The sequence below is a fragment of the Oryctolagus cuniculus genome, chromosome 3 (genome assembly GCF_051225735.1).
Source record: "Oryctolagus cuniculus isolate XC-2025 breed Fujian yellow rabbit chromosome 3, ASM5122573v1, whole genome shotgun sequence".
In the NCBI taxonomy this organism is placed as follows: Eukaryota; Metazoa; Chordata; class Mammalia; order Lagomorpha; family Leporidae; genus Oryctolagus; species Oryctolagus cuniculus.
Window position 1 is genome coordinate 57,763,541 of NC_142869.1, and position 12,105 is coordinate 57,775,645.

A 12,105-nucleotide genomic window follows, 5' to 3' on the forward strand; every position below is an offset into this window, starting at 1 on the left:
GGGGATTACAGATGGGTTTTAGTTGGGTTCCTCAATTTCATATGTACATTAAATAGAAAAGTATATGTGTGTGATTTGTAGTTATATATTTTTCTATGGAGAGGGATCATTAATTTATTTGTTTCTTAAGGAACTCCATGGCTCTCAAATGGTTAAGAATTAGTGTTCTAAGTTAGTTAAATCATTATATTTTTCAGTAATGTGTTTCAATGTTTTAGAAATGGTTCTTTCTTTTAAAAATGCAGATTACTCTTGGTGGAAGGCTCTATAGCTGAGAAATGGAAGGATCGACTTGGTAAAAAAGTTAAGGTAAGCCTATATATTACACTTAGACAATGCCATACCAAGAAAACAAAAGTAGAAAACCAGCCAGCTGTCAATTAAACAAAATAGCTACCCTCAACTACATGAGAAATATTCCAAGTTGATATACATGTATTTATATAGTTAATACTCCTAGGAATGAATTTGGCCCTAATGTTGATTTCATTTAAGAAGTGAATTCCATGAATGTGTATAAGAGCTCTAACTACAGTTGGCTGGTAATAGCTACTCCAGTGACAGGGAAAGCTCCACATTTTGGCAAGGGCTCCAGGCTCCTAGCGTTATTGTTCACCACTTTTAAGGGTATTGCTTCCATATCCATGTTCACTTGGAAGTTACAAGATGGCTACTTCCCCTGTAGAATCACACTTATATTTCATGTAGAAAGAAAAATGTGGTAAAAAAGGGATTTCAAGAGCCTTTAGAAACTTTTCACTTAGGATTTTTGGTCAGGACTCAGTGCATGTCTATTCCTAGCTGCAAGAGAGGCTAGGAAATTCCAGTTCTGTTTCAAGAAGAAATAGACATTAAGAAAACACCAGTGTTATCCAATGTGTAGATGCTGATTGCAATGTACAATGTGCAGCCACATTTGTGTGTATATAAGCGACTTGGCTATGTTAGGTCCTTAGATCAGTAATGTATCTATTTTAAAGCCAATGGCTGGTATGTTCTGGGATTGGTGCATTAAAAAAAAATCACAGTAAAGTGCTTTGTTGTAGAAATCTTCATTTCTTTTTCCTGCACTAAGCAAATCTGTTTCAAAGCAGAGAATGTGGGGGGAAATGCATAGGGAGACAAAGACTCTAAAAGGATGTGTGGGGGTGGGGAGTGGGAACTGTACCAAACATAATATACCCTCTTCCTTTTCTGTGAATTGGAAAGCTTGGGAAACATTTACAGGGTAACTTAAACACCCCTGGGCAGTTTATATTTTACATCTGGCACTTGACATAGCAGACACATTTGGGCTTAAGTGACCTACAGAAATGTAAAGGGCATTATTTTTGGGAAAAAACTACCCTCCAGTATGTTTCTTTTTTTCTCCAATGTATTTGTCAAAAGTGGGATGCATTTGAAGTGCAGGCTTGTGGGCATTCTCTGTACTTCTCTTCAATTAGTTTCATGTTTATTTAAAAAAAAAAAGTGGTTCTTCTTCAGTATCATGGAATCTCTTATTGTCCTTTTAATTTGGTTTTCTTCAGGCTAATGCAGAATAGGAATTTGTCCTAAATTCCTGTAAGAGTTCGAAGAGCTTTCAATGTCCCTGCTGTAAAGCATGTAACAAGTCTTACTATTTCTCCTTTGGTATCAAAATAACAATCATCATGTTGTTGACAGGACACATGGCTTATTTGTCCTTTTTTTAGTAAGGCAACCATGGTTCAAATTGCTTTCTATAGGACACTCAGAGTTATTATGGCAAGGTCATTTGTATGCTAAATCTATAAATATGCTAATAGGAAAAAAACAAACCAGCAGCTCCACCAATTATTAACTGTTATACAGATACCCCTGGCTAAAGGATTTAGGTGGAAAATCTCTTTGAGCCAGCATTATTGATGTTCTTTATATTCTAATTTTAGTTTTCTAGTCAATTTGAGGATATAAAAAAGAATTTTCTGGAGGCTATTAGTTTTTTGTTATTTTTATAAAATCAGAGTTACTGTTTTCAGCTGATTTTTGCTCTCAGGTTTTAAAATACCTTTTTTTTTTTAATGCAAATTGTTGTTTCTCTAAGTCTCTGTTATAGCAAATTGTTCCAATCAAGATATTTAGACTGCCTTAGGGAGCTGAGATTCAGTTCTTTAAATATTAAAACAATAAGATTGTGGAGTGAAGTATGCTAAAAAGAAGAATTACTATCAGTAATAGAAAAATAATATGAGCTAATATTTATATACCAATTACTCTATACATTTTCCTTCAATCTTTAAAGCATTCTTATGAGTTTATTTGATTAAGTCCAATGGGATAAATTAAAAAAGGATCTAGTAAGTTCAGGAAACTTTGCATGTTAAGTGACGGAGTTAGAATATTAACTTGGGCCATCTGACATTAGCTCTTTGCCTCTTAAAGTGTGGTCCCTGGAAGGAAGAGCAACATAAGCATAAGAAAACATTATTAATACACTCTATATAAGCAACTTTTCCCCCCTTTTCAATATTAAAAATATGTTATTGGGAAAAATTGGTTTGTTTCTTAGTAACAGTTTATGGTGGGGAAAAGCAAAGTGGGTGCTGGGAATCAAACCCCCAGGGGAGGCACTCAAGCTTCCCAGAATCCCTTGTCCCATGGGGGAAGGGCAAGGAAGAAAGAGGGGGTGACTGATAAAGCTAAGCATAGATAAAAAGTGCTGGTAGGTTACATTCTGGGCCTGCGGGAGGGAGGCCGTGGGCCAGCCCCAGATGAAGCCAGGGCGCCTTGCCTTCGCAGTATGGCTTCGAGTCCTTTGGTGTCCCTTTCCTGGTTTTGGTCTTAGGGGTACAGCTGGATCACGCGGAAGGTCTCCTGGCACTGGGCATTGAACCAGACCTTCTTCAGGGTGCCTTGGTGGGCTCTGATGCCTGTGCCTCATTACACGGCCCCCCAGCTTTCAAGCTTGTACTTGCAGCTGGCTTCAAACCCTGTCCAGCTGTAGGGCAGCCTGCAGCGGATGCGCTCCGTCTGGGCCCCCGCAGACGCCCTGGCAGAAACCCACGCTGCAGTCATTGCTGCTGGGGGTGCAAGACCCCTCCATCCATTCTGTGCGCTCGCTGGGAGGGCTGCCCTTGACCTTGGCTGTCTTTTTGGCCACCGTGGGGGTGAGCGCCCTTAGGGCAAAGAGGGTGCTGATAGAATCACACAGAAATGACATTGGTGAGATGTGCACGTGACTGTTTTCATTTTAAATTTCACAGCGTTGGGATGTGAAGCTCCGTCATCTTGGCCTGAGTAAAAGCGATTCCAGCATTAGCGATTCCACTCAGAGTCAGAAGCCTGGCAGAAACCCCAACCCCCGGCAAGCCCGCAACTGAATCCCGAAATGCAGAAAGTAACCTCAGTGGACTTCCTGTTGAGACTTGTATTGTTGGACTAGCAAAGGAAAATTGCACTATTGCACGTCATATTCTATTGTTTACTACAAAACTCATGTGGTAACTGATATTCTGTTTTCTCTATTGTTTTCTGCTTGTCTCTCATCTCCCCTCCCCCCTTTTAATGGCCTGGGCGTAGGTCCTTAAATATATGTTTTCTATTTCACTAACTATGGGAAAGCTGTTCCTTTGCAATAGTAATCCATTAAACATGCTGATACTGGGGCCTCTTTGCTGGAGTCTCCAGATGTTAATTTACTGTTCTGCACCCAGGTTGGGAAGGCGGTATTGGATGCAAGGAGACTTCTGGTACAGACAGAATGCTGGATATATTGTAAAACATATTCTACTCATTTAATTACAGTCTCATTTTCATTTGCCTTGTGGGCATTCTCCTCATGCTTAGAAAATCCTAAATGTTTAGAAAGGTAAAATGGCAGTTTGAAATCAATGCCACATAGGCAGAGCAATCAAGCACCAGGAAGCATTTACGAGAAACAACACACAAGATGAATTATTTTCAAGATTGACAGGAAGCAAAATAAATAGTGTTAGGAGCTGAGAAAGGACATCTTGCTTGACAGTGGAAACCAGTAGCCACTGGGGTATGAACAGTAGCATTGATCTTTTGGCAACACATTTGATTTGTTAAAATGAATATATTAATCAGCATTAGGAAGGTGAATTGTTTAGATATCTGCTGTTGTCACTATAGTTCCGTTTAATTTGCTTCCTTTTAAATAAACCTGTTGGTGGAAATCTTTTTCTCTGTCTCTCTTTTTCTCTCTTCTTTCATAATAAATTGGACTTGCTGTATTGATGAGGAAAGGAAAGTATGTATGCATGTGCACTGGGGTGTTATTTTTAACAGATATGTATTTCCATAAATGCTGTAGTTTACAGGACAGTGAAATGTGTAAGTTGTTTTTGTTTCTGTTCTTTTTGGAGTGTGTGTGTGTGTGTATTTGTATATGTGTGAATCTATGCACTCACATCCAAGCTGCATTAAATTACAGACCTACACTCTGGCCAGTACTTTAGCTTTTTGATTTGTGCTGTTTAATGCTTAGTTAAAAAATATCTAGTAAAAGGAATTAGGGCTAGGAGAGAGGTTATTCTTTTGAACCAAATGTACATTCTCATTGCCCAAGCTGCAGTGAGATCCCCAGGGACCATGGGGACCAAGTGATATTTGTACTTCCTTCTTCCAGCAGGGTCCCTTAGAGCTTGTTCCAATCACTTGAAAGTCTCATTCCCTGCAGTTTCCATGTGTGATATGAGTAGAACCAAACTTCTAAGCCAGGGTGTGCTGAAAATAAAACACTAAGGAAGCAAAGTGGTGCTGTGGTTCCTTCTGTAACAACAATCATGCAAGGATGAAATTCATTCCTGAACGGAAGATTCCTCAAATGGTAAACATTCATCTAAATTCTCTTTTAGAAGTTAAGAGAACATTTCTGCTGTTTGACGGACTCCCAACCCCAACAATCTCCACAATCCCAGATGAGTGAGTTCTCACCTTTTGCTATAGCAGGACCGTGTTCAGTGCTTTTGGCTACCATGGGGTTCACTTCAGACAGTTTTGTTGTCCACCTCTGGGCTGTGTGTTCCAGTTGCTAGTGCAGCAGCATCTCTTCCTACTTGCTGCTGGCATAGCCTGACAAAGGTGAATTTGGGTGCCATTGGCAGTGATGAAGTGCTGCATGGAGGGGTTGCACCTTGGAAGCTCTCTTTCCTTGAGCTTTGAGGAATGAGGAGTACAAAGTACTGCATCCACTTTGTCCTGTTTCCCTCAGACTTTTATAGTCACTTTGGGAAGAAGGGCAAGCACTGACTATAGGAGATTTAAAGGAACTGGTCTCCACAAAATGTCATCAAGTCTTCTGAAGCATATTAAGAGCATATTGCGTAAGTAAGGAGATATTATGATAACAGTGAAAGCCACTGATATTTTGAGTCTTGGTGTTTTTTGGAGAGATGGGGGAGAAGGGGACAGGAAAAAGCAGAATAATTTCTGTGTAGGAATTTGACATATTTATGCTTAATACAAAAAGACTTCAACAAGCATGGAAAATGCATGTTATAAAAAAGCATGCATGGATTTCAAAACATTTTGCACCAATGTAAACATCTTTTAATTCCATTTCCCATGAAATTTTTGAAGTCCCACTGTACATGTAAAACAATTACATTTACAAATGAAGGAGGAACAAATTAGTAGATTTAGCAGTGCCTTTTAATACTTGCCATTTTAACAATCTATCCTAACAATGTTTGATTTTGCTCACCCACATCAGTGCTACTATTTATTTTTAAAATCTCAAATAGTATCAGGTTCATGAATAAAGTGCATGTGATTTTCCAGTTTGATAACTGCAATATCTTTATTAATGAAAGTATGTGTAGGCCTTTGTGGGGGATGGCTTGATTTGTTCATGATGCTCATGTTACTAATCAGACTATAAAACCATTTTTTTAAAGATTTATTTATTTATTTGAAAGAGTTACAGAGAGAAGGAGAGGGAGAGAGAGTGAGAGAGTGACGGGGAGGTCTTCCATCTGCTGGCTCACTCCCCAGATGGCCGCAGTGGCTGGAGCTGGAACTGCGCTGATCTGAAGCCAGGAGCTTCTTCCGGGTCTCCCACATGGGTGCAGGGGCCCAAGGACTTGGGCCATCTTCTACTGCTTTCCCAGGCCATAGCAGAGAGATAGATTGGAAGTGGAGCAGCTGGGACTGGAACCCGTGCCCATATAGGATGCTGGCACTGCAGGTAGTGGTTTTACTGCTACGTCACAGTGCCAGCCCCTACAAAACCATTTGTACACTGCAGTTACCATTAACACAAAAACGTCTTATTCATGATTCTCTACAGGCTTCTCTTGCAGGTACTAACTTTTAAAGTCACAGATTTAATAGATATGTGTCGTTGTCAGTAACTGTGATATATAAAATTAATTTAAAATTTATTTAGGTAATTTTGTTCACCTTAAAGATTTTAATTTTCTTAGCCAAAAAACAAAAAGTCCTCAGATGTATCCTGACTAAATAGTAAAAACTAACAGCAAACTTGGTTTCACTTTGCCACAGACACATGCATCTTTCACTGTGTTCCATCCAGTGTAAGCTGATTCGGTGCCATATGTTGCACTGAGCATTTGGGGGTGGGGTGGGACAAACCCATGTCTTTTCACATCTGTTGTATATTAGGAAGGCAAATACAAAAGTTACAATCACTTTGAGTAAATAGTGCTATTTATTGCCTTCTGCAAAAAAATTATTTGCTATTATATTTTGACAATTAACAACTAAAATATTTCTTTTTTTTTTTTTTTTTTTTTTTTTTTTTTTTTTTTTTGACAGGCAGAGTGGACAGTGAGAGAGAGAGACAGAGAGAGAAAGGTCTTCCTTTTGCCGTTGGTTCACCCTCCAATGGCCGCCGCTGCAGCCGGCGCACCGCGCTGATCCTGGCAGGAGCCAGGAGCCAGGTGCTTTTCCTGGTCTCCCATGGGGTGCAGGGCCCAAGCACCTGGGCCATCCTCCACTGCACTCCCTGGCCATAGCAGAGAGCTGGCCTGGAAGAGGGGCAACCGGGACAGAATCCGGCGCCCCAACCGGGACTAGAACCCGGTGTGCCGGCGCCGCAAGGTGGAGGATTAGCCTATTGAGCCACGGCGCCGGCTCAACAACTAAAATATTTCAAGATCGATATCTAGCATTACAAATTTTAACATTTTAATGCAGCATTCAAGAGGTTGGAAAAAGTGAAGTAAGGCAGAGATTTCTAATACTGTGTTTATATCCAGCATACAGAGTTTAAAAATATAGTATAGTCATACTTTTGGTAATAATTTCTTTGGGGTAATAATGTCTAACAGTGGCTACAGTTGCACACAACACGTGCACACAGGTTACTTACTCCTTGAAGGTTGTGCAGTAGATATTGTTGCTCTCACTTTACAGATGAGAAAATTGAGGATTTGGAACTTCAGAGAGGAATAGCAAAGCTGAGCCTTACAACTTCTTAATCTTATTTTCCAAGCTACGCGTGACCCACCAATGCAATTGCTGATAGAAAAGTAAACAAATACATCCTAACATTGTAAGAAACTAAACAAAACACATAGTGCCAGGCAAGTAGTGACCACCTAATATTGATTTATTGAACTGAGGTCTACGGACAGTAGGCCAGAAAGTCTGTATAATGTAGTCTCAACTCTAATTGGAAATTCTGTCACTTTTCCTCTTCAGATCTCTCCTACAAAAGCGCTATTTCTGTGTGCTTGTTCCTGTAGAGAATGGGCATTATAATGATTCTTTCAGAATTAGCAGTTTAAAGATACGTGATTCTCAGTAGAAAAATACGGCATTTTCCTCTCTAAGTTGCTGTTTTCCTTTCAATTTGGAGACAAGTATGGAGTTAATACTCAAAAAGAAGGAAGGTTGAAATTAAAAGTTCATGGTTACTATAAATAAAAGCGTAACAACTACTTTCCACTGGGACTCTCATCACTTACTCTTAAATCATTCTCCCTGTCCCTCCCACCAGCAGAATCCTCCACAGTCTAGGAGGAAAACCATTCTACATGACCTAATTGCTCCTGCTTTTCTTTCATTAAATATTCTTATCATAAAAGGGATTCAACACATTGTAACATGACTGAATATGCATTTCTTTGGGTAAAATGCAAACATCATTCAATATGTTTCTAATCTAGAGGATGTTGAGAACTCCAGTAGTCATACCATGAAGAAGGAATTGATGTGTTTAGGCAAGGGTGTCTAAAAGGAAAGGATTTGTGGACTCTTGAGGAGACAGACACAGAAATGAAAGAAAATGCAGAAAAAGAACTTCCCACGAACTACCGGGATGTGGAGGGGGCCATTCTACTCATCATATAATGGCACTATAGCCACACTTCCAAGCAGGCACCACCCCATCCACACACACTTAGCATGATGAAATGGGCTAATGTCATGGCCAAGTGTGGACCAGTGGTGATGTATGATGCTTGAAATCGCTCTGAGATGTTAAGTTGTGCATGAAACAGGGAACAAAGTACTTACTGTTTATACTGGATGATAAATAAAGCTAATAAACAAGGTTGGTCAGGTGCATTTTAATGTCCTGATTTCTGCATTATTTTAGTGATTCTGGAGGAATCATGGCTTCCCAGAGATGGTAACCCTGTGTTAGTTTTGAATAGCAGAATTTGAGGTGAACAGTTACTACTGTGGAAGAATTCAGGAGAACAAGAGGTCAATAGCAACAAAATCTCACTGAAGCACTTTCCTTATACCTTGAAATTGAAGTAATATACAAAAGTTTTAAAAAGGACTTCAGAAAATATGATAGCACAAAGACAGTATTGTTCTGTCTTTGCATTTATCTTGTTTCCTCTTGGCCAGTCACTTCTATGCAGCATCCCTTCATATCGGTGAGCTAATTCAATCAAACATATGCCTACAGGATGTAGACTCAGAATTGCTAGAGATGATCAAGCATGTAGCAAGCAGATAGACTCTCTGATGTCTTTTGAATTCATTCACCAATATCCACAAAAACTCATTTGGATTTCTTTCAGATGCCCAATTCCAGCAGTCTTGTCCTGAACATCTCTTCACTGCGTAACACATAGAGTTATAGTTAAGTATGTTTCCTTTCTCAGGAATAGCACTTTCGAGGCATTCAATCATTCAAAATGGATCCCTTACCTCAACTTGAAAAGAGCTTAGGAGTTAGGACACCTGGATTCAGATTCTCGCTTTGCAACTTACTGGCTGTTTGACCTTCTTCCAAATTTCCAGATCAGGAGAGATGGGGTGGGTGGAGCCTGTTGAATGCAGCCTGTAATGTGTATGGTATGTGCTTAATAAGTATCAGCACTTTTCTACCTCTTACTGCTAAATACTCTCTTTGGGTACACAGTTCCTTCCTTCCTTCCTTCCTTCCTTCCTTCCTTCCTTCCTTCCTTCCTTCCTTCCTTCCTTCCTTCCTTCCTTCCTTCCCTCCCTCCCTCCCTCCCTCCCTCCCTCCCTCCCTCCCTCCCTCCCCCCCCTCTCTTTCTTTCTTTCTTTCTTCCTTTCTTTCTTTCTTTAAGATTTTATTTAATTGAGAGGAAGAGAGTTACAGAGAGATGGAGAAACAGAGAGCAAGGTCTTCTGTCTACTGGTTTACTCCCAAATGGCTGCAACAGCTGGAGCTGGGCTGATCCAAAGCCAGGAGCCTGAAGGTTCTTCTGGGTCTCCTATGTGGGTGCAAAGGCCCAAGCACTTGGGCCATTTTCTACTGCTTTCCCAGGCCATAGCAGAGAGCTAGATTAGAAGAGGAGCAGCCAGGGCTGGCACCGCGGCTCGCTTGGCTAATCCTCCGCCTGCGGCGCCGGCACTCCGAATTCTAGTCCTGGTTGGGGCGCAGGATTCTGTCCCAGTTGCTCCTCTTCCAGGCAGCTCTCTGCTGTGGCCTGGGAGTGCGGTGGAGGATGGCCCAAGTGCTTGGGCCCTGCACCCCATGGGAGACCAGGAGGAAGCACCTGGCTCCTGGCTTCGGATCGGTGCGGCGCACTGGCCATAGTGGCCATTTTGGGGGGGTTAACGAACGGAAAAGGAAGACTTTTCTCTCTGTCTCTCTCTCTCACTGTCTAACTCTGCCTGTCAAAAAAAAAAAAAAAAAGCAGAGGAGCAGCCAGGACACAAACTAGAGCCCGCATAGGATGCCCATGCTGGTGGTGGAGGCTTAGCCCACTCTACCACAGCACTGGCCCCAAGTGAAAAGTTCCTGAACAGTGCTCTAGTGAATGCCTACCAAACCTGGAAGAAAAGTGGCCTTCAGGAGATCCCACCCCTGCCTTGTTTTTTCTCTATCAGGAGATTAGATACACATTCAATCATAAAATGATAAAGTTCTAGGAAAACCACATAAAAGTCACTCCTACAGATAGTTATATCATGGGTATATAACATCTGGATATATTCATATCATTGATATCTAAAATATAAATATATGTTTTCTATTTTATATGGATATATAGAATTATTTACATTGTATTTATTTGGATATATAATATTTTATTTAAATATTTATTTTGGAAAAACTCAAGACTTCTACAGCCACTTTTAAATACAGAGCATTGCAAACCTTTGGAAATTTAATACTTCATGTTGGTTATTATTTAATCCTTGAAATTTTCTGTGGAATTGGGTTTTTATACCGTATTGTTATCTATTGTAAGTAATATATATTTCTAAAAGAGTAAATAAAGTAAAATAATTTTCTCCCAATGTTATCTGTAAAGATTTGGCTCCCCGAAAAGGTTGCTGTTCATAGCTTAGGTCAGAAAGGAGAGACACTTGGGCAGATATGTGTTCTCAATAAGAGCTGAATTTTTGTCTGAGGAGCTTCTTGGTGTTTTTCATTTCCTAGGGAGTTCCAGGAGTACTAAAATTATATCTAGACAAAGTGTTTATGTTTCAAAAGTGCAGGCTCTGCATTCCAGGCTACACACTGAGGGCTCTCAAAACAGAGGCTGCTTTTACTGAAACTGGGAAATAAGGATAATTCATAAAAGGCTTGGACTAGTCCATATTGAAAAAACAGACGATAACCAGTGAGCCAGCTGGAAAGGAACAACCTAACCCTGGGCTTGGCAAACTTCTCTGTGAAAGATCCCCTAGTGAATATTTAAGGTTTTGCAGGCCCCTATCGTCTCTGTTGTAGCTACTCAGCTCTGTCATTAAGACTAAAAAACTGACATTGACAATACATACATGAATGAGTATGGCTGTGTTCCAATAAAACTTTATTTACAAAGACAGGCAGTGGACTGGATTTGGCAGTTGGGTTGTAGTGTGCCAGCTCTTGTAGGCCTTGTCAAAAGCTTACTAACTAGGCCGGCGCCGCGGCTCAATAGGCTAATTCTCTGCCTTGCGGCGCCGGCACACCGGGTTCTAGTCCCGGTCGGGGCACCGGATTCTGTCCCGGTTGCTCCTCTTCCAGGCCAGCCCTCTGCTGTGGCCCGGGAGTGCAGTGGAGGATGGCCCAAGTCCTTGGGCCCTGCACCCCATGGGAGACCAGGAGAAGTACCTGGCTCCTGCCATCGGATCAGCGCGGTGTGCCGGCCGCGGCGGCCATTGGAGGGTGAGCCAACAGCAAAGGAAGACCTTTCTCTCTGTCTCTCTCTCTCACTGTCCACTCTGCCTGTCAAAAAAAAAAAAAGTTTACTAACTAGATTCAATTATCTTATTATTCTTTGGGCTTAATGAAATTGGTGATATAAAGGTTTTACTGTACTAAAATGGTTAGCCATGTGCTTAAATGGGATTTTGTCTGAAATTTTACCAGTAGAAATTCAGTCTTTTCCATTGAACATCATTCTCTTCACAGATCTTCTTGAAATGCAAGAGCTTGTGAACTATATTAAGTCACTGCTTCTTTAGTGACAGTTAGCTTCGAACTCTGAGGCCGGATGGGATCCTAGCAGCCGCATGCGGATACACAGTCCCTAGAGTAGAGAAAAGAGAAGAATGGCCTGTCTTTCCCACGTAAACAATTATTCACAGGACCCCTTGGACACCTAGTGATATTTTTGTTGTTCTTGCAAAGGAGTTTTCTTTAGGAATAAAGTACGGCTTGAATCAGTGCTCATGTTCAGGCGGAGGATACCCATGGTTAATGCACACCATTCTACAAACACCTATTTTGTTGCA

General features: G+C 40.9%; 1 protein-coding gene across 1 annotated transcript in view; it reads left to right on the plus strand.

Moving 5' to 3' along the window:
- Positions 1–4,160, plus strand: part of FRZB (frizzled related protein) — a 45,405-nt gene extending 41,245 nt beyond the window's left edge. Inside the window, exons 5-6 of the mRNA XM_002712232.6 lie at positions 246–309; positions 3,225–4,160. Of these exons, the coding sequence (XP_002712278.1) occupies positions 246–309; positions 3,225–3,341 (181 nt within the window). The 3' untranslated portion in view covers positions 3,342–4,160. The remainder of the gene's footprint in view (positions 1–245; positions 310–3,224) is intronic.
- The last annotated feature ends 7,945 nt before the right edge of the window (positions 4,161–12,105 follow it).